This window comes from Clupea harengus, chromosome 25 (assembly GCF_900700415.2).
Source record: "Clupea harengus chromosome 25, Ch_v2.0.2, whole genome shotgun sequence".
Lineage (NCBI taxonomy): Eukaryota > Metazoa > Chordata > Actinopteri > Clupeiformes > Clupeidae > Clupea > Clupea harengus.
Genome location: NC_045176.1, coordinates 5,852,151 through 5,873,321, shown reverse-complemented (window position 1 = coordinate 5,873,321; position 21,171 = coordinate 5,852,151). Strand labels below are relative to the sequence as shown.

Here is a 21,171-nt window from a genome sequence, read left to right as displayed (position 1 = left end):
CAACTTACATCCATTGCCGGTCTGTATTGTTGCACAACAATGCCAAAAAGACTTAAGTTTTATGTTTCATTCAAATATATTTATACTAGCTATTTTGTATGATAAATGTTGGACGCTCATAGTGGAAGGGAGTCTAAAGAAGCATGGTGTTGACATTGAAATGTTCTTATAATTTTTGGTTTATTTCAACTTAAATGTTATTTAACTGTCAGAAAAAACTGTACTTCGTTGGTTGCAGACTTAATGATACCTGGGGTTTAAAGGAAAATGTGATCCAGTATTTCATGTGATACGTTACCCTTTGTAATCATGAATAAAGTTAATTTTGGATACGCAGTTGTTTTGTTTATCATATTTTGAGAGTATTTTGTTGTGTGTGTGTGAGTTATCCATATTCATTTCGTAGGGCAAGACTTGCGTAGACATGCATAGATGTAGCCTACAAGGTGTATGACCCACACAAGGGTTATGACCCAGGTCATGGTGTGAAAACTTAAGTCAGGACACACACTTGTGCATCATGAGCCCTTTGCTTCCAGCTCCCAAAAACTAGAATTGACAGAGGGGACTTCTAATAATATTTAGACAACACTTGACAGAATGGCAACATTGGCTTGAAGGCCCCTTCCTGGAAGAATTGGTATTTTTTTCTACTGAGCTCCCCATAAAGTTGTGGAGTGTAGCTTACTGTTGTAAACAACACACTGTTGTAAATACAAATCGTGCTTCGAGAGCCCTAATGACCAGTGTAGATGTGTATTTGTTGACAAGCTGAAGGATATGGAACCAGCAAAGACATCGGCAGAAGCCAAAGAAGCATGTGTAGACTGACAAGATTTTACACAAATATGACTGCATAGTATTATTTATTGTGTCATCGGAGATGAATGCAAACATAACCAAAAGAATAACAACAAAATAATACAATTTTAGTTTTGCTGAAATACTGCTCACGTTTTTCAGCCTATATACATTGTTTTCTAAGCGTTTAAATGTTGAGTATGTGTAATCTAACACAATGTTGATGGCGACATGCTTAATATACATTGGACAGTGTCATTTATTATTAAGTTGCAAACTCTTTTTCGCCTGAGATTGACAAAGACAACCTTTTTTAACTTGACGTGACATGAATTTATTTGGATGCTTGCCTGAGACAGGACAGGTCGACAACTTTGGGCATCTGGAAAAAACTACAAATCTCTGTGAGACAGGGATGACACCAATACGGTTACTTGTACCATGTTGCATTCTTTCATAAATAACATTGGCAGGGATGTTTATGATGAAAACTAGTGAGTCAACTACTTTCCTAACACAGCCAAACATTAAGCAAGCATAACAAAAGACATAGACAGCTAACAAGTTATTACTGACTAGTACAACAGAAAGAAGGCCAGCAGGGTATCTGACTTGCTCGGCTACCTGTTCAGTCTCTTGCTCGGCTACCTGTTCAGTCTCTTGCTCGGCTACCTGTTCAGTCTCTTGCTCGGTTACTTGTTTGGTCTCTTGCTCAGTTACTCTCTCTTTTTGTCTTCCTATCCTCTGACAATGTCTTCATCGATTTATTCGTTGCCTCTGCCATGATGTCCATACAGAGAAAATTGCGCTGACTTCCTCTTATAACTAGTGCATGGGTCTAGTTGTTGTTGCATGAGGTTGTGCCATAAAGCGTTACGTAGTTCTCAAGCCCTGTACCCCAAAGTTACATAGTGCAATACCAGGCACACCAGGCGTGCTGTGACAGTGGCACAGATGCCATTTTCCGTATTACAAGTCAGTGTACCACCAAAATGATTTTCAAGCTGTTATTTTAAGGTAAAAACGTTTTTGTCATTTAAGTTTTTTATTTGTTTCAAAGATGCAATTCCATATATACATAGAATTTACACATATATGTTACAAAACATCTCACATTTTAAAGGGGAAACACACAAACAAGCAATCAAACAAAAAAAAAACATAAAACATAAAGCAAAACCTTAAAGGCAGCCCGTATGAACCCTCGCAGCACCCCATACCCATACCCATTACATTTTACATACAAATATGCATTAAGTGTAATACACATACACCCCTCTCCATTATATGAATTAAAGTCCTGCATCCCTTATAAGAGTTTGTAACAATACTGGAGACAAAATATAGCCATGCTTGGCTGGTTTTGCTTGAATTATTCTGCACCCTTCCTATCATAAGTTCAAAAGAGCCTATCTCTGTCATGAGCTTGAGCCACTCTGTAACCTCTGGTCTATGTGGGCTCTTCCACTTACGTAGAATAATTCTGGCTGCTACCATAAAACCTGTTATCATCACTCCAGTTACTGCTTTAGCCAGGCCTGGTGGCATTTGAGACCTATCCCCTAATAGGCATAACCGTGGAGATTCTGGTAGGGGTTGTCCGAGCCAGCTTTCAAACTTTTGCAGTACTGCCTTCCAAAAATGTACCCATTTCTCTGTTACACTTCCAACATTTGTTGTCCTTGGTTAAACCCATTTTAAACAACGCATTAGGGGTAAAATAGTATCTATGAACAATTTTATAATGGATGAATTTATTTCTAGCATCTCTTGTAGCCCTTCCCACATTAGAAATAACATCCTGCCACACCTCCTCATCAATGTATTTTAAGGTACAATTGTTGCATAATGTTACTTTAAAGGAACCATAATTGACAGTGTGGAATTGCTGCAATGAAAAACAGACTCCTCCCTCATTAATTTGCCAACACGGTCAATTTATACGCTTAGTTACAATGTAGCGCCAGATGAGCTGTTGTTTCCCACAGGTGGAACTCTTTGGAATTACCAGGTTTCCTCCGAAACTATTTCACAGTCGGACGTAAACACGGTGAATGCTACGCCTGCGCATGGACTGTGTGAGGTGCTCCATGCCAGATGCTCTCAGCAGCATCAAAAACTTGAACGTATTATGGCTGATGAGACCGCTAAAGCATCGAATGACAGACCGGTCTATCGAGACCCTCCTAATTGGATTCTACAGCACCCTAAGGTAAGTGCTATTAAGGTAATGGTTGAAACTCTTCGTTTGAAAACCAAACAACTTACAATTTCCTTTTTGTCTGTTTTGGCAGTATCTCGACTTCATGCGACTAGATGCGAGCGACATAGCTCAGGTGCACGCTGCATTCCTTGTCTACATGGATCTCACAGAAGGTGAGGATGATTATCAGACGTTTTTTGTCAGTTGGCTGCTTTTGAAGCTAGGGTAGCGACTGTTGTCTGCCATTAGTATGCTAACCGATATAACCGCTTGTAAATCTTGCAGTGCGTCAGTGGAAGTGTGTGTCCAGCTTCACATGTCCTAAGATAGAAGCAGTCCTTCTACAAGGCCATCGGAAAGAAGGGGAAGCAGCACAAGTGGTGCTCCCGCTGCCGGCTCACAGAACACTCAGTCACAGAGAGTAAGCACATGAGCTCTGTCTCAAAATACCCGCAGAAGACATGGTAGAGTCCATGTGACGGTTAAAGAAAGCGAACGTTTTTCAGTGCGTAAGACTGACAATTACACTGTGTGTTGCTTGCCAAATATTATAGCTTGACACATTTACATTAGTGTGACAAACAACACACAAAAGCTCTTTGTCATTGTGTAAACAGCAAAAAACAAAGCCAGTGTGCCAAGGCTGTTTTGTTTCTTATAAACTAGTGTAGCTGTGGAAGGCCACTACTAACAATGAGAGGATTCCCTTCCCTTTAGTTAGAGGCTACTTTTGTTGTGTGGGGGTGGACAGAACTTGAGAGTATTCCTGAGTGTACTGATTACCCTCTCATTGTCAGTTTGAGAAGCTTTGTGAGACATTGTGATTATTGGTCTGTATTTAGCTGCTGTCTCCTCGTGTCACACAGGGTGCGGTGTGTGTTGGACAGAGGTGCCCCCATGCTGTTATGTGCAGTAGCATCAGACTCCACACTTGTGTACCAGAGGCTTAGCAGCGGCTTGGTGACCCCCGACCCCCCAGTTGACATCCAGGATCAGGGTCGTCGACAGCAACGCAAGCGGAGGATACCTCCTTGAGTCTCAACAGGAGTCTTGGACTGATTAACATATAACCTTGCTGGAGTTTCCCCAGAGGTACTGAAGGGATTTGTTTCCAGAGGTGCTTGTTACAGACACATCATCTAAACCTGTTGAATATGGGACCGTGGCAGAGATAACACGGACGCCGTTACTGTTCTTTCATTTCAAGATTAGTATTTTGCTATTAAATTGTTTTCAAACGCATACTGGGAATTTTTCATTTGCCTACCTTTGCAAAAAAATAAATTAAAAAAAACCATGCCATCTGTCTGGCGTTACAAAAAGTGATTGAGTTCAGTCAGTAGATGGAAAATCACTAATAATTATATCCCTTTCTCTACTCTTTTGCATGCTGTTATCAGCAAGTGGCAGTTGCACAAATTTTAGATTGATGTGTCAACATCTAAATTCATACATGTGTGAATATATTCAGCCATATACATTCTCATTAGTATACATTCATAAGCAGTGAAAACCTGTATTGTCTACAACTCTCATGATCTGATATGTTATTCATTGTGTTTTCCAGATGTAAGATTTGACCAGTATATCCATTAAATACAAGAGTAAAAAGAGATTGAATTCATTTTTACTTTATTTTTTAGTAGAAAAACAAAATGAATTGGAGGTCAAGCAAGGCTCTCAAACAGATTTGAAGGATTGGCAAGAGTAATCTAGATAGGGTGTATCTAGAGGAATTTCAGGATTTCACCTGGCTGGATACGAAGACATGTTACAATACTGTCCATGTATAGATAGTATACATGTTAATGCCATACTTTGTGATTTCAATACTTGAAGTAAACATTTCTGGTACATTTATAGACACAATCTACTGTGACTTACAGGAATTTAACATACACAGGACTGTATGCAGGACTGGCTTGTTTCTTACATCAAGTACATCTTAAAACCAAAAGTCCTCTCCACAGCTGGTCCTACATAAACTGAGCCATTCAGATGATCCACCATTGCCATTGGCATTTCCACATCATCCACTCAAGTTACCCTTCAACTTCTAAATCAATCTCGTCATATCTGACCTTTATTGTGTTAGAGACAGCACTGCAGAGTTTCTGCAGATATAACAAAAGTCATTTTAAATATTTATTTGGTCCTACATTCTTTGCATGGCAACATATGTAGATACTAATAAAGGAAAATGGAATGGATTCCAGAACTGAAATTTCCCCCCATGGTACAGTATGAGTATTTCTACAGTAAACCGCAGTCAATACTTAACAGCACTAGTGTCCTGAGATTTGTACACATGATCCAGAAGTAGAGCATAGCTAAAAAGACTAGAAAAAAAACAGACAGATGGAAGACCATACAACTTGCAAGATAACGACCAAGTTTCTTGGAGGGCCAGAGAAAAAAAAGTATCACTTAGTAAATCTTTTTGTGTGGATATGAGTGCAAAACTGTAACTTCTTTGGGCTGACAGTAAATTTGTTGTCTATATAAGCCGATGAGTTAACATTAAAATTTTTCATTTAGGTTGTCTCACTAAATCTAACATTAATCGTAAGAATGTAACAGTGCTAAATGGAATGGCATTTATCTGAAATAAATTGGCTCTGGTGCTTGGAAACACTAACAAATATCTGGGGTGTACTCCCTTCCCCAAAAGGCATCACATAGCATCTCAAAACTACTCAGAAAAAAAATCTGATCAAACACTTGCAAAAGTTCAAAATCAAACATGGCCAAAAAAAGAACGGTGTCCAGCACTGCCTTAGTGTTCAATAAAAAGTCTGCTTTCCCTCTTAATCTTCCGGGTAGGCAACAGCAGGATAAGGCAGGGGGATATGCAGACAGTCTGAACATGGCTTTTGCCAAAGCTCCATCCCACTACTCTTCCATTGTCAACTTTGACCTGTCTCCTCTCCTGGATGAGAATGACGGTGCCCCACAAAGGACACTGCTGGAAAAAATTTTCCGTTCCAACACTTTAGTGCTTCCTCACAATATTTGTTTTGTGTTACTGCACAATATAGTACATATACTATTGAGAATGTAGGTCAAAGTGTTGTGATGGCACAAAACTTTTAAGGGCTCCGTAGAAAACTCGTGTCAGGAAAGGCGTAAAGAAAGAAGAAATATTGTTTAGAATGGCCTTGCCGCAATACGTCGCTAGAGGTGTGTTGTGTTGTGTCTGCGCCATATTGCTTTTGCTCATCCAGGCTTTTCCTACGAGCACTCACTGAGGAGAGGAGACAAACCAGTTGGCCATGGTGAAAGACTGGGGATCAGGCCTTGAGTGGAGGTGGATAAAACTTCAGAACTGTGCTATGTCACATCCTCTTCCTCCGAGCAGTAGTCCCGCCCCTGGAAACGGAAAATAAATCATGTTGGCCTTCTCTGAAAACGTGACCAGTTAAGTGTCCATAGCCTGTGACAGCTATTAGTTTCTACTGACAAAATCGAACATAACGTTACAATGAGGGGTTAATCGTGTCTTTCCTTACCTTCTCAATCTTGTCATCCAGCATCTTGAAAAACTCCTGCTGGCTCTCTGATGAGTGGATACTGCATGGAATAGAAACAGAATAACATAAACATGATGAAGTCACAATAACAGGGATTCTACCATTTCAGTGAAGGAAGACAATTCAAATTATATTCCACTCCAACACATGACTTAATTCTTAAGGTCCTAGCTATGTAGTTTTACTTGAACACACAAATCCGCTGCTACTTTAGCGCAGTTCTTAGATTTTGTGCGGCACATAATCTGCGGATGGGTCATCAGGTTTAATGCTTCGTTTAGATTTTTAGGTAGAAAGAACGCTCCACGTCTGAGCAATAAAAAGCCAAATCTCCATCACCACAGCTGTAGATAAGGTATGTCATTCACCTTATCTTGTTGCCATTGACACCCTGGGAGTCCTTCAGTTTGCCCCTATGCAAAAGTGTGCTTTTCTCCTGCAAGAACCACACACAACACACACACACAACATTACATTTTGGCTACAGACTGACTGAGATTTGCGAAAAAGCGTAGGGTACAACAGTAATGACACAACACCATGTTTGACTGAGCTTTGCTAAAAAGCGTAGGGAACAACATCAAAAACACAACAACATGTCTGACTGAGCTTTGCTAAAAAGCGTAGGGTACAACACCAATGACACAACACCATGCTGTTTCTCAAAGGGGGAACATCACTGAGTGTGCATGACTGTGAATCTAGAATAATTGTAGTTGTATGTGATCACTGGGTGTGCATGACTGTGACTCTAGGATGACTGTAGTTGTATGTGATCTGTAGTTGTATGTGATCACTGAGTGTGCATGACTGTGACTCTAGGGTGACTGTAGTTGTATGCGATCACTGAGTGTGCATGACTGTGACTCTAGGGAAACTGTAGTTGTATGCGATCACTGAGTGTGCATGACTGTGACTCTAGGGTGACTGTAGTTGTATGCGATCACTGAGTGTGCATGACTGTGACTCTTGGGTGACTGTAGTTGTATGTGATCACTGGGTGTGCATGACTGTGACTCTAGGATGACTGTAGTTGTATGTGATCACTGAGTGTGCATGACTGTGACTCTAGGGTGACTGTAGTTGTATGCGATCACTGAGTGTGCATGACTGTGACTCTAGGATGACTGTAGTTGTATGCGATCACTGGGTGTGCATGGCTGTGACTCTAGGGTGACTGTAGTTGTATGCGATCACTGAGTGTGCATGACTGTGACTCTAGGGAAACTGTAGTTGTATGCGATCACTGAGTGTGCATGACTGTGACTCTAGGGTGACTGTAGTTGTATGTGATCTGTAGTTGTATGTGATCACTGAGTGTGCATGACTGTGACTCTAGGGAAACTGTAGTTGTATGCGATCACTGAGTGTGCATGACTGTGACTCTAGGGTGACTGTAGTTGTATGCGATCACTGAGTGTGCATGACTGTGACTCTAGGGAAACTGTAGTTGTATGCGATCACTGAGTGTGCATGACTGTGACTCTAGGGTGACTGTAGTTGTATGTGATCACTGAGTGTGCATGACTGTGACTCTAGGGTGACTGTAGTTGTATGCGATCACTGAGTGTGCATGACTGTGACTCTAGGGTGACTGTAGTTGTATGCGATCACTGAGTGTGCATGACTGTGACTCTAGGGTGACTGTAGTTGTATGCGATCACTGAGTGTGCATGACTGTGACTCTAGGGAAACTGTAGTTGTATGCGATCACTGAGTGTGCATGACTGTGACTCTAGGGTGACTGTAGTTGTATGCGATCACTGGGTGTGCATGACTGTGACTCTAGGGTGACTGTAGTTGTATGCGATCACTGGGTGTGCATGACTGTGACTGTAGGATGACTGTAGTTGTATGCGATCACTGAGTGTGCATGGCTGTGACTCTAGGGAAACTGTAGTTGTATGCGATCACTGAGTGTGCATGACTGTGACTCTAGGGAAACTGTAGTTGTATGCGATCACTGAGTGTGCATGACTGTGACTCTAGGGAAACTGTAGTTGTATGCGATCACTGAGTGTGCATGACTGTGACTCTAGGGAAACTGTAGTTGTATGCGATCACTGAGTGTGCATGACTGTGACTCTAGGGAAACTAGTTGTATGCGATCACTGAGTGTGCATGACTGTGACTCTAGGGTGACTGTAGTTGTATGCGATCACTGAGTGTGCATGACTGTGACTCTAGGGTGACTGTAGTTGTATGCGATCACTGAGTGTGCATGACTGTGACTCTAGGGTGACTGTAGTTGTATGCGATCACTGAGTGTGCATGACTGTGACTCTAGGGAAACTGTAGTTGTATGCGATCACTGAGTGTGCATGGCTGTGACTCTAGGGTGACTGTAGTTGTATGCGATCACTGAGTGTGCATGACTGTGACTCTAGGGAAACTGTAGTTGTATGCGATCACTGAGTGTGCATGGCTGTGACTCTAGGGTGACTGTAGTTGTATGCGATCACTGAGTGTGCATGACTGTGACTCTAGGGAAACTGTAGTTGTATGCGATCACTGAGTGTGCATGACTGTGACTCTAGGGAGACTGTAGTTGTATGCGATCACTGAGTGTGCATGACTGTGACTCTAGGGAAACTGTAGTTGTATGTGATCTGTAGTTGTATGTGATCACTGAGTGTGCATGACTGTGACTCTAGGGTGACTGTAGTTGTATGCGATCACTGAGTGTGCATGACTGTGACTCTAGGGAAACTGTAGTTGTATGCGATCACTGAGTGTGCATGACTGTGACTCTAGGATGACTGTAGTTGTATGTGATCTTACCAGGTTTTCCTGGTTGCATGCATTCACTTGGTCCTCTTCACCGTGCACATATTTGACCTTCTCCACTCCCTTCGCTTTGTATTCTTCTAAATGAAGGCAAAGATACAGGCAGACAAAAAGAAGTTATAGTATTAATAACAGAATTGCTTTAAAGCTGCAATAAGGAGTTCTGTTCCAAAACTAGTACGCCAACTACCTAAAAGGCATGCAAAAACCTTGCAAACACCACCAATAGCCCAGTTGACACTGATAGAAGCTTGCCAACACAGTAGCTGGTGTCTTTTGGCAGTATAGCTAGCAATGTCATGCTGTGAAAGCTTTTCTTCTATTTTGGCAAGGTGTTCCAGCCAGGAAACACAGAACTACATAGTGCATATCCTGGATAGCTAGTGGGAAAGACACAGGTGTTTATCTGTCCTTCACACGACCATATGATATAAAAATGAATTTGAGGATGGTACCAAAACTAGTTTCCTATAAAACCATACCTCAAAAAGTGTCAAATTGTTGCATAGTGTTACTTTAAAATAGCTAATCAAATATCCTCCTTACTAGCTTGTACTTGAAAAGCAATGACATGTATTGGTTTTACTTTAGGGGAAACTGCCCATGTCGAACAAACAATTGTTGAAATTGTTTAACTGACCTGAAAAGGCATCTCCGTTGCTGTAGGCTTTGCCCTGGCCCTCGTCCTCACTGGGTACAGCTGACAACTGCTTGGCCGAGGTGCATCCCATCGCCTCACTCACCTGCCTTTAGCCTACTACATCTCAGTGTTAAAATCTAACAGAGGAAACAAGAAAAGAAAAATAGCTGTAACTCAACATATAAATGCAGTAACATTGCATTGCCTGTGTTGCCAGGTATTAAAGAATATCCATCTAGCATCTCTGCTGGCTTCAAAACCTAAAAGCAAAACACATGAACAAGGCTGATGGGAAAGAAATGTGGTTGTAGGACTGGTCCTCTGCAAAACTGCTTCTGCCCTAGGAGTTAATCATGTGGTCAGTCAAGTTTGAAATATTGACACCCATCACATTTTTGGAGTTTCAATCATATCTTGATTTTAAACTTTGAATGTGTGCTTGCAGGCACTGAGTTGCTGACTTTGAAAAGGGCCAGGCACAGACAGTACGGTTCATGAAGGGGATCGTGTGACTAATGAGTGGACAAAAGTGATAAGAACTTGTCTAGTAGAGCATCACATACTCTGCCTTCTGGAAGAGAACAATCATTTCACTAATAAACCACACATCACGCTTTGCCAACCATATTAGCCTCTCAAAACCATAACAAATGGCAATGATTATCGGCGGCATACTGAAGCTGCATACTTATATCTAAATAACTAAGATCTCTTAACAGTATTCCGATCATCTCTCACGGTCAACTGGAGTGTCACACAATGGGCCTTGTGAAAATCACTCCATTGAAGGCTGCCAACCAACCGAACAAGAAGAGAGAAGCAGTCGGTACAGATGAAATGAGAAAACGCGTATGAAATGAGATAACGAGTGGAAAATATTGGCTACACAAAACTGAGGGCCATGAGGAAAATGTCCCGCGACAGTTCAGATTTATTCGAGGAACAGGTGACGTGAGGACAATAGCTTGTGTGCTGTATAATTCAAAAAATGTGCCAAGATGGTTTTGGTTTAAAACAAGCTCCGTGTTACGGTCTTTGTTTCCTCATCATTCAAACCCGCAACGCCTTAATCCAAAAACAATGACTGAGTGACAGTACTGTTTCTAGCCCAGTCCGACCATCGCAGCAGAGACGTGACACGAAACGCACAAACAGCTGGGAGCAGCTGTGCACCTATATCTCGCTAACGTACAACTTTAGCCTTAGCAATACACTCTAGCGATGAAATAACATACGCGGTGCAATATTTCATCGTAAGACAGCGATCAACAGTAATTAGAGCCAGAAATAGCCATACAGAAAGTACAGCAGCAATTTGATAGAGATCGGCGCATTCAAGTTAACCCATTACAGCAAGCTGCCACACAACCAACGTCAGCTAGCTAATGTTAACCCACAGCTGTTTTATGTTGAAAATACGTACGCATGCTGTTACTGCCTCAAATACTATAATAAAAACCCAAATAACTTAAATCTAGGTAGAAACAGGATAAGAGGCCCAAAAAAACGAAAGGATGATAACAACAACGAAGGGAACAACAAAGAAACAGAAACAGAGGCATTTCGAACAGTGGACGCCTCCGCACAGACTGACGTTGTTGAACCAGAAAATCCAGGTTTATATGTTCACCACAGTATTGTTGGTACTTACTTTATATTGTCGTATTAACAGTATTGCAGTTTTCTTAACAGAAACCCGTACAAGAGCAGCTCTAGCAGGCGGGATTTCCAACTCGCTCAAACTGTCGCCCGTGTCTTGCATGTGAATTCCAGTCCACAGACATAAATAATCGATGGGCCACCTATTCATTTGGCAGTTTTGAGGAAAGGCTAAACGATCGCCGAAACATTCAACGACTTTAATACTCAACAAGAATTCACCAAATGTAACTGTTTTTGATATCTATTGTAATCTATTTCATCCCAATTTCTGTGTTTTATCGGATTTATGTACGTGATGTATGAGCGAATGCAGACCACTCATGCAAAGTTTTACTAAAGGTTTACAATTAAAATACAAAGAAATGAGACAAAAAAATCCAAACACTGTGGAGAACCTCGCTTAAAGGCATCATTGATAGACATTTTGTCTTTTAAAACGATCCAACACCTGTAAAAGGATGGGATGAGGGTAAGTGCGGAAGTGGAAACGGACACCATACCCAGTCGGACTGTATTGGCACAGACACACCTCTCCGTAGCAAACCCTGCTCAGCTGCCAGAGCTCCCTGGGTCAGCACATTCCTTGTAGCCTAGCTGTACTACATTTATGTGGTATTTTTTAAAGCTATAAGTTGCATATATCTACAGCCTGTTATAAAAAACACACATTAACACGATGGTTCTACTTACAATGATTGTTCGGGTGGCAGACGGATTGCCTCTTGCAGCGTCAATGCAAGAAGATGAGCAGGTTTGAATGAACTTTAATAGCTACTTAGCTATGGATAACGTTAAGACAACTAGCTAACTACTCCTGCGCAACTGGCTGGAGTAAAGTAGACCTGTCATTTCAGCGACTTCACTTTAACAAAAAACACATTGTATGTTCTTGTATGCGAAGTCAACCTATTCCTCTTTTGCCAACTTGGCTGGTTTGAGTTTTTGTTTTCTAATCTGGTTTACATGCTAAGACAACAATTTTTTTTTTGTAGTCTGGTCGGGACCTACAGCCGTATCAAACTCAAGCTAAGCAGCTATACCGTAAGCTCAACAGTGAAAGTCCCAGTAGATGTACTTTAGAGGCGGGGGCCATGAACTTTCAGTAAGTATAAGTCTTGCCCTGAAAGTCATACAGTATGTAGTGTTTGTAGGTTCGTGGGTGTGTGAGTTCTTCATGATGTCATCACCATTTTACCAGCTATGCCATAGAGAAAGGTGTTTGCTACCTCGCCTTGTGTGAAGCTGGTTTCCCCAGAAAACTTGCTTTTGCGTACTTGGAGGACCTCGAAACCGAGTTCAGTGAGCAGTATGGGAGGAAGGTGCCTGTAGTTTCACGGCCCTATTCCTTCATTGAGTTTGGTGAGTGGGTTTACTCTATTCAAAAATATTTTGAATCTGCAACTGAATTGTTAATGACAAATACTCTATCTCCAGACACATATATCCAGAAGACAAAGAAGTCATACATCGACAGTCGAGCACGAAGGAACTTAACCAGCATTAACACGGAACTGCATGATGTCCAAAGAATTATGGTCGCAAATATCGAGGAGGTACTTCAGAGAGGAGAAGCCTTGTCAGGTAAACATCTGAAGAAAGAATGACAAAGTTTTATAGACTCCCACTATAAAGTGATTAGACTAAAACCCTTACAGACGTTAAACACACTTCTATGCACACATTGCCTAAGATTTGTTAGAAGCACAGGCCCAGGGCAGTATTGATAACTGAGAAGCTTTTTTTACTCTTCATTTTACAAATCTGTAATATTTCTCCAATCCTAGTCTTTTTCTCATCAGTCATTACTCCATCCCATTATCAGAAACTCACAATCATTTTGTCTCTGGTCCTGTCAAAAAGGACATTGTCTCAGCACAGTTAAATGCATATACACACACATGTATGTGGTTTCTCAATCTTCCCTTTCTTCCTGTAGCATTGGACTCCAAAGCCAGTAATTTGTCCAGCCTCTCCAAAAAGTACCGCAGTGATGCCAAGTACTTGAACACTCGTTCCACATACGCCAAGGTGGCAGTCGGCGCGGTGTTTCTGATCACGCTCATCGTGTATGTGCGTTTCTGGTGGCTCTGAGACCACCAAATTAAGGAACTTTTATTTGTTCTGAGGACTGTCAGGTGACGACTGTTCACTGGGGGCTCCAGAGAAGTTCCCATAACTGATGCCTTGGACTGTGATGTGTGCTCTGAATGTGCTTACACATGTTTGTATTGAAATGTACAAATAGATGTGGTCAAATTCATTTAGTTGACATTCAGTATGTTAAGACATTTTCACCAGTGTCGCTTGGAATCTAGATAGAATTTTGAAATACATCTGACTTCGAATTGTTAATAGCTTCTTATTAAACCTGTTACTTAATGTGATGTTACAAGATATTTATGACAAAATGTGTTAAACCGTTGTAGCAATCCCATTCTACAAGTTTAAATGCATTTTGTTAATTTGAGATTTGAGAAAGAAAAATAAGGACACATAACTAACTACGGACATTCTTTATTGTGCAGAAATATTTTTATATAAAACAAATGGAAATTCAACAAAATGTGCTTGCTGTATGTTTAGCTGCATGGTTTATGTTCTATTAATAAGTCTGTTAGATACTGAACAAAATTACAAAAGGGTGCATACATGCAATTTTGAAGACAACATCCACATATAGGCCTGTTCGAATGGCACCATACTCTGTAGAACACTACACCACAAGGTCAAAGTCATCCCTCTGAAAACAGCCAAAATAGAGAAAATCAGATACTAATGTTAAGATATCACGTCAGAATAAAATATAGAAAAGGGTAGTAATGAGCCATAGTACAGTACCAGTCAAAAGTTTGGAAGTTTTTTCTTTACTTTTATTATTTTCTACATTGTAGATTAATACTGAAGACATTTAAACTACAAAAGAACACATATGGAATGATGTACTAAACAAAAAAAAAGTGTTATCTACCATGTAGAAAATAATAAAAGTAAAGAAAAAAACTTCTCAAAAAATGAAAAGGTGTGTCCAAACTTTTGACTGGTACTGTATGTACATTTCAGCAGAACGATAAGAGAATTCAATTTAAAGTCACAGTATACTCCTTACCTCTTCATTGTAATTCATGACATGCTGTTTAATCTTAGAAGAGTCAACCCACGTAACAAAGTCCTCCATATTCCTATAATGTTAACACAAACAGAATTAAATTGAATAATGTCATTCTTAACATTCCTAGAAAGGTGATCTGATGGTACTGAACCACTGTGAGAAATCACGGACATCAAATGACAATCAGTAAATTCGGGAAAAACTGTTTTGCGAGCTGACCTGGTGACGAGGAATGCAGGATCTGATACAACTTCTGGTCCAACTCTAATATCTTAGGAAGGAGTCAAGGAAAAGGACTACAAAGATCTGATATCCAACTCGTATTCTAAATGCTGCACACTGACTTTCTTGGTTTGGTTCTTCAGCGAACCACCAAAGCTAAGGGTTACTGTGACGTGACAGAAAACAAAATCTTAGCAGAAACGGCTTGATGGTTAAAAATGAAACTAAGCTTTTGTCATCACGAGAAGTGGTTCAAAATGCACAAGGCACATTACAAGGTGACAGGCATAGTGCATAGGACAGTTCCATAGTTTAGCTGCCAGAGGTGATCAGGGTGCGTGTCCTATTTGTATTCCCTTACCCTAATCTGGGTTTGTAATCCTAAAGGGTTTTCCCATCCCCAACTTGGGTTTGTATTCAATTCCTACCTTTACCCAGGTTTGTACTCCCAGGAGCGTACCCCACCCCCAGCCCCGCCTTGTCGTCCCTGGTATTGACGTGCCCTAACCGTGAGTATGGAGGCAGATGGATCTGGGACACCAGACACCATTGTTGAGCCTTCTGAGGGTGTTGTGGGTCTAATTCAACAAAACACTAACAAAGGACAGTGGCCACTTGACAACCCCAGTGAAATGCTCACAAAGGCATCTTTGTTGTTGTTAAGTATTATTAGGTATCAGTGTGAAGGTTGCAGTGTACCCTGTAGTTATAATACGGTGCTAAATACACTACTATTGATATGCAACACAATAACCTGCCCTATAATTCCACAGGTTTACGAAGGATACGTCCTTGCTCGATGAAAGTAATTGCCGTCTTCAGATTCTGGGCCATGCGTAGACGCAACATGACAGTCGGAAGCCGTCTCCTAAAACGCAAAAGCAGACAAAACACACACAATAAAGTACCAGCAGAGAGAGACACAATAAACCCACTGCAAAAGTTAACCCAGGTTTAAATCTAGGTCTGTGGTAACAAGCAGAAAATTGAATTTTTGGTAGACAGGCAATCGTCCATGAAAATGAAAAAGCTCGTATGTAAGGTGGTGGCAGAAATGCCAGTTGATTACACTTCATAAAGGGCGTTTAGCTTAGTCAACACAAAGGAAACAAACGCATTTGGCGGAGTGGCATTTACCTGCAGAAGGAGGAGGCACTGACATTCTCAATTAAAGACAGGTTCTGTTTGGTTGGGATTATTCCCACACTGTACCTGTGAATGTAAAGTAATAATTAAGTCAGTGACAATGGAGTTATGGTGCTTAGGGCAAAGCTCTACTGTGGCTATTCGATTAGCCAATGATAAAGCTATCATCAATCAATGAGCACACTCACAGTTTTTCCAGGAGGAGCGCAGTACTGTGAGCTCTGAATCCATCCTTTTCGTCAAGGTCCCTAATTTTTCTGGCCAATTCTCTTATATGGCGACTTAATTTGTTGTACCTAAAACATAAAAAAAACATCTACTTAAAATATGATTTGAAAACATTCATTTTAAATACGGAGGCTCGTAGTTAGCTAATCAGCTAGCTAACTAACATCACTTACTTTGTGTAGTCCTCTCTCTTCTCGATGTGGTATTTTCGTAGTATTTTAACTTCGTGCAAGTTATTGTCGACTTCCCAGTTTATGAAATCTACTTTCTTTAAGAGTTTCTTTTCGTGAAATTTCAATTTACGCACCATTTTCACTCGAATAAAGGAAACACTGTAACGTAGCTGTGTCAGTTTCAGGTCATGTTTTTCTGAATCACATGGGAAGACAACTCTACTTCTACGTCCAATCACTGGGTGACATTGTGATACACTGCCATCAAGCGTACGGGAGGAAGCACGTCTTGGAAAGGCATCGCAAAAGTGTTTTTCCTATATAGTCCAGGCAAAGTAGCATTTTACGACAGACTAATTGTAAAATCATTTTTTTCAGCATAGATCATTTCTATGAGGTGTCCAGAACAACATACTTAAAGTCCTAAGAAATCCTAGTTGAGGAAATATGTTTAGTTCTCATCAATCTGAGATGTGTGCTAATAATGCCAGGCAACAATACACCCCCAAAATGTAATTTTTTCCCTTTACACAATGAAAGTAGGCTACCCATGAAAAGTAAAAATGTTTGTATTACAAGTTTCTTTGAAAATGAATTGTAATATGCAAATGAGCTTTACACTAATCGAATATGCCCAAAATACACCCAAATAGGCTTGATTTTTTCATTTTTAAAGAAACTTGTAATACAAACATTTTTACTTTTCATGGGTACTTTCATTGTGTAAAGTTTCATTTTGATAGGAGCCAAACTGTGCAGTTGCTGTGAGGGTGTTGCTCCTGGTGATTTGAGTATGCTACCACTGGATTGTCTGTTCTTATCAGAAAGTGGAGATTTGGAGAAACTCAAAGAATCCCTCAAAGAATACTTTGCAACCTAATGTAGCCATCCCTTTCCTCAATGGTGCCGTCTCCGTTGGGAATCCAGTTATGTCGAGTGACAGAGTGCAGGTTTGGAGTACTAGTCTCATGAAGGTCAGGATAATGGATAGTTAATGTGCCGACAAGGGTAAATGTGCATGTCTGACTGATAGGTGAAAATTCACTCTAGTTACCTCAGGATTCCGGAGTTGCATATAAGTATATTTATTAGACAACAACAACTGCAATCGGGCTCACTCACAGCACAAGGATGAAAGTGAAGCAATATTAAACACATCGCACAAGATTTATATAGACAGAAGTTTAGCGTTCAGTGGTAGATCTCTGACGTCCGAGGCTCCCTGTCTTGCAAGGATGGCAGGATTCCGGAGTTGCATATAAGTATATTTATTAGACAACAACAACTGCAATCGGGCTCACTCACAGCACAAGGATGAAAGTGAAGCAATATTAAACACATCGCACAAGATTTATATAGACAGAAGTTTAGCGTTCAGTGGTAGATCTCTGACGTCCGAGGCTCCCTGTCTTGCAAGGATGGCAGTTTTGCACAAGGTCGGAAGAAGCACAGTTCGACCCTTCTTATCACCTCTGGTCTAAACATGCTCTTGTGAATATGTAGACTAAGTGGCACCTAATAATCTTAGTGACACACACACACAGAAACACAGAAAAGCCATGTTCCTGCTTACATAAGCACATGATTCATACAAGGTATATATTAATACAAGGCACTTGATTAATATATTCTTAAGTCATTAACAGTGCTTGGAAATTATCTCCATCACTGTGTGAATGACTAACTTTGTTAAGTCTATCAATTGGAATAGATGGCGTAGCTGTTAGGCATGTTCTGCCTGTCAAACCAGAACATGCTCTTGTGAATATGTAGACTAAGTGGCACCTAATAATCTTAGTGACACACACACACAGAAACACAGAAAAGCCATGTTCCTGCTTACATAAGCACATGATTCATACAAGGTATATATTAATACAAGGCACTTGATTAATATATTCTTAAGTCATTAACAGTGCTTGGAAATTATCTCCATCACTGTGTGAATGACTAACTTTGTTAAGTCTATCAATTGGAATAGATGGCGTAGCTGTTAGGCATGTTCTGCCTGTCAAACCAGAATAAAACAACCTTTTGTCACCAAAAGCACACACGACTATGCCACCCTGGGAGTTTCATCCTGGGAAATAGTTAGGATGAACCAAGCTAGCCCCATAAGGGCACACAGGTTCATTTACTGAGGAAGCAGAGGCGTTGTTCCCATAAATAATATAGGTTTTATTAAATAAACCACCAGATAAAATACAAAACACAAGAATTTGTAGCTGCAGGAAAAAGTAGACAAGGGGCAACACAGACAATAGCACCACAGACAAAGAAGCAAAATATTAACTGGAGGCTTACCAGTAGAGGCAGATTATTAGGAAGTGCAGTACCTCCGGAGGTCACACCAAAGGTGCTCCGCACACACATGCACACCTGGTAAGGGTGAATCAACACGTCCATGGGTACAGCACACAACAAGGAAGATACTACGGGCGACAGTGGTACAGTGGTAGAGAAGTCGTTTAGTAATCAGAAGGTTGCTAGTTCGATTCCCTGTCGAAGCGTCCTTGAGCAAGACACTGAACCCCTAATTGCTCCTGATGTGCAATGTGCCATCAGTGTAAATGTAAAATGTGTATACATTGTAAGTCGCACATATGTAAGTCGCTTTGGATAAAAGCGTCTGCTAAATGACTAAATGTAAATGTAAAAATACTACCCCTACTAGGGGGGTAGAATTGACCACCTGGCCTTGGGCCCCCAGCATGAAGGGAAGGATATTGAAAGCAAAACACATACGAGTTTATACCCATTTGCCAAAGCAAGTGGCATGCAGCAGCAAATTACAAAAGATATTACTTATACAGAAAATAAATACAAAGCAACTAACAAAACAGCAACAATAAATAATCTTAGCAATAATCCATATTCTTGTCTCTCACTGCTTATTCTCAAGAGGGGAAGTCATCAAAATAAACATAAATTCGGAGACCTTAATGTGCTTAAGACTGTTTAGATATCTGAATACCTCGAATAACTTTTGTCCTCACAGTAATTTGATGTATGTCGGATAAATGCTTGTGCTAGTGCTCCGAGTTCTGTCTCCTGGTAGCTGACTAAGAGAATAGGCTACAACTTAACTTCTGTTATGAATGTTGGCAAGTAGTGGCACCAAAGATGGTCATGTTTATTCTTTGTTTACAGTTTTTTTTAGGTTTATTTAAAACAGGCTAGACATGTTCGTTGCAGTTTGCATGGTGCCTGATGTGGCCTGGCGCCACCAGATGTCGCTAAACCGGTTTTTTTTAAAGACCAAGGTGAGCAGAAAATACTGACGATTTTACCTGCTAGTCACATTCTTTGAAATTGTGTGTGACGACGAAGTGTACATCCACGCCTTCACGAAATCTTAATTAGCGTTCTAGTATGGACACGTGTGACCGGGTATTCCTGTAGGATACCCAGCGCCGGTGGGGTGATTTCAGAGAAGAGGTGCATCACTGGTTCATTCTCTTCGTTTTCGGGTAAGCATTACAATCGCATAGTTTACTAGTCTAATATGTCTAGTCTACTTTCAATGTAAGTCTAAAGGCATGTTAAAGGAGAACTTTTTGCTGACTCTCGGAAAGACCACAGCGGAACTCCGGTTTTGAGCATCTCTGGAAAAATGTCAGACTTTTCGCCGTCCAAACTTGAGTGTGGTTTACGATGAGTCTACTTAATATTGGCATGACGTTAGGCTGAATTCACTATTTGAACCTCAAATATATCAGTTGAAACTCTCATAGACTTAATACTTCTTTGTATAGTCCATTTAAATCAAACACACAAATGTGTGTGTGCTTTTCACGGGATTTATCACGGCTCACAGTAGCCCATGACAGATGTGCGTGGTCAGACTTCGCTATTTGTATGATGAGCTACTGATGCTTCTTGAATTTTTACATTAATGCTTGGATGTGGCTCTTCCCAGATTTGATGAAGGCCTATACCGGCTTTGGTAAAATCATTGAATTAAAAAAAAAAAATAGCATATATATTATAATACATCACTCAGATCCTCAGACTGCGAAGTCTGTCTTTTGGTAGTCTTTTGATTGTTAAATACTTACAAATATATATAAAAAAAAATACTGATAAAGAGAAGTAATAAACACGTACCAGAGTCAAACACTGTATTGAATACATATGTTATGAATCTGTTATAAAATTATGATATATACTTAAACACCTTTAAAAGATACATGTTTTCTGTTTCAATGTGTCTTATTCAATGTCATGGTAATGCGTAATGCCATTGTAGATTAGTTTCTACTACCATGGGCTTTATACTACTCTAACTGGCAACTGGCAAATATCTTTGCATGCACAGCTGTGAAGTTGTATATGTCTCTGTGTATGTTTGTGTGCATGTGCGCTCATGTATTTTTGTGTTTGTGACTAAGAATCTATCTCCTCGTCTGCTACCGCTGATCACAACTATTTGATCAAGTTGAATAGAATCCCCACTTCTAGTAGTTAGGATAATGGCTGACAGAATATTTTCTGAATGATACGGTGAGATTCATTAACACCTACAATAAGCACTCAGTGCTTGCATCTAGTAGAGCACCCGGTCAGCCGTGTCATACGTTTCCCTGTTTTGTGTGCAACCTGTAAAAGTTCAGGTCTGTGTGCCCTAGAAGCAGGGTGGGGAGAGCTGCCTGCCTGTTCAACAGACAGGC

At 40.5% G+C, this 21,171-nt stretch overlaps 5 protein-coding genes across 8 annotated transcripts in view; 3 read left to right on the top strand and 2 right to left on the bottom strand.

Annotated features, from left to right (window-relative positions):
- Positions 1 to 2,769: 2,769 nt before the first annotated feature.
- On the top strand, positions 2,770 to 4,246 carry tsen15 (TSEN15 tRNA splicing endonuclease subunit). Its single transcript, XM_012817531.3, has 4 exons — positions 2,770 to 3,013; positions 3,096 to 3,177; positions 3,290 to 3,425; positions 3,871 to 4,246. The coding sequence occupies exons 1-4, from the start codon at positions 2,933 to 2,935 to the stop codon at positions 4,037 to 4,039; spliced, it is 468 nt and encodes a 155-aa protein (XP_012672985.2). The 5' UTR covers positions 2,770 to 2,932; the 3' UTR covers positions 4,040 to 4,246.
- A 1,733-nt stretch (positions 4,247 to 5,979) lies between these two features.
- On the bottom strand, positions 5,980 to 12,371 carry zgc:55943 (uncharacterized protein LOC406337 homolog). Of its 4 annotated transcripts, none has more exons than XM_031563090.2 (6): positions 12,314 to 12,371; positions 9,962 to 10,098; positions 9,316 to 9,401; positions 6,903 to 6,970; positions 6,514 to 6,574; positions 5,980 to 6,373 (listed from the first exon to the last, which is right to left on the bottom strand). In XM_031563090.2, the coding sequence occupies exons 2-6, from the start codon at positions 10,050 to 10,052 to the stop codon at positions 6,335 to 6,337; spliced, it is 345 nt and encodes a 114-aa protein (XP_031418950.1). In that variant the 5' UTR covers positions 10,053 to 10,098; positions 12,314 to 12,371; the 3' UTR covers positions 5,980 to 6,334. The 4 variants fall into 4 exon arrangements, with proteins under 4 accessions (XP_031418950.1, XP_031418948.1, XP_042559649.1 ...); XM_031563088.2 differs by lacking the exon at positions 12,314 to 12,371 and adding an exon at positions 11,613 to 11,759; XM_042703715.1 differs by lacking the exon at positions 12,314 to 12,371 and adding an exon at positions 11,613 to 11,759 and having other exon boundaries at positions 9,316 to 9,398.
- Positions 12,100 to 14,179, top strand: sec22ba (SEC22 homolog B, vesicle trafficking protein a). Its single transcript, XM_012817570.3, has 5 exons — positions 12,100 to 12,374; positions 12,616 to 12,725; positions 12,822 to 12,982; positions 13,058 to 13,204; positions 13,560 to 14,179. Exons 1-5 carry the CDS (start codon positions 12,300 to 12,302, stop codon positions 13,712 to 13,714), a joined length of 648 nt encoding a protein of 215 aa, XP_012673024.1. The 5' UTR covers positions 12,100 to 12,299; the 3' UTR covers positions 13,715 to 14,179.
- On the bottom strand, positions 14,122 to 16,730 carry imp3 (IMP U3 small nucleolar ribonucleoprotein 3). Its single transcript, XM_012817571.3, has 7 exons — positions 16,502 to 16,730; positions 16,289 to 16,396; positions 16,092 to 16,166; positions 15,743 to 15,822; positions 14,952 to 15,003; positions 14,730 to 14,802; positions 14,122 to 14,363 (listed from the first exon to the last, which is right to left on the bottom strand). Exons 1-7 carry the CDS (start codon positions 16,636 to 16,638, stop codon positions 14,337 to 14,339), a joined length of 552 nt encoding a protein of 183 aa, XP_012673025.1. The 5' UTR covers positions 16,639 to 16,730; the 3' UTR covers positions 14,122 to 14,336.
- Positions 16,731 to 19,837: 3,107 nt separating this feature from the next.
- Positions 19,838 to 21,171, top strand: part of slc35a3b (solute carrier family 35 member A3b) — an 8,115-nt gene continuing 6,781 nt past the window's right edge. Inside the window, exon 1 of the mRNA XM_012817473.3 lies at positions 19,838 to 19,971. The gene's annotated coding sequence lies outside the window, so the exon portion shown is untranslated. The remainder of the gene's footprint in view (positions 19,972 to 21,171) is intronic.

What these genes read in the sequence shown, in the direction of transcription:
- sec22ba (XM_012817570.3), top strand. Translation starts at nt 12,300, where the DNA reads ATGGTTCTACTTACAATGATTGTTCGGGTGGCAGACGGATTGCCTCTT. An exon ending in GCGGGGGCCATGAACTTTCA is followed by an intron (nt 12,726 to 12,821) that starts GTAAGTATAAGT and finishes CCATTTTACCAG; the next exon opens with CTATGCCATAGAGAAAGGTG. An exon ending in GAGAGGAGAAGCCTTGTCAG is followed by an intron (nt 13,205 to 13,559) that starts GTAAACATCTGA and finishes TTCTTCCTGTAG; the next exon opens with CATTGGACTCCAAAGCCAGT.
- imp3 (XM_012817571.3), bottom strand. Translation starts at nt 16,638, where the DNA reads ATGGTGCGTAAATTGAAATTTCACGAAAAGAAACTCTTAAAGAAAGTA. An exon ending in GCGCTCCTCCTGGAAAAACT is followed by an intron (nt 16,167 to 16,288) that starts GTGAGTGTGCTC and finishes TTACATTCACAG; the next exon opens with GTACAGTGTGGGAATAATCC. An exon ending in AGTGCCTCCTCCTTCTGCAG is followed by an intron (nt 15,823 to 16,091) that starts GTAAATGCCACT and finishes TTTGCGTTTTAG; the next exon opens with GAGACGGCTTCCGACTGTCA.
- tsen15 (XM_012817531.3), top strand. Translation starts at nt 2,933, where the DNA reads ATGGCTGATGAGACCGCTAAAGCATCGAATGACAGACCGGTCTATCGA. An exon ending in GGATTCTACAGCACCCTAAG is followed by an intron (nt 3,014 to 3,095) that starts GTAAGTGCTATT and finishes CTGTTTTGGCAG; the next exon opens with TATCTCGACTTCATGCGACT. An exon ending in AGAACACTCAGTCACAGAGA is followed by an intron (nt 3,426 to 3,870) that starts GTAAGCACATGA and finishes CGTGTCACACAG; the next exon opens with GGTGCGGTGTGTGTTGGACA.
- zgc:55943 (XM_031563090.2), bottom strand. Translation starts at nt 10,052, where the DNA reads ATGGGATGCACCTCGGCCAAGCAGTTGTCAGCTGTACCCAGTGAGGAC. An exon ending in CATGCAACCAGGAAAACCTG is followed by an intron (nt 6,971 to 9,315) that starts GTAAGATCACAT and finishes TGGTTCTTGCAG; the next exon opens with GAGAAAAGCACACTTTTGCA. An exon ending in TGGATGACAAGATTGAGAAG is followed by an intron (nt 6,374 to 6,513) that starts GTAAGGAAAGAC and finishes TTCCGTTTCCAG; the next exon opens with GGGCGGGACTACTGCTCGGA.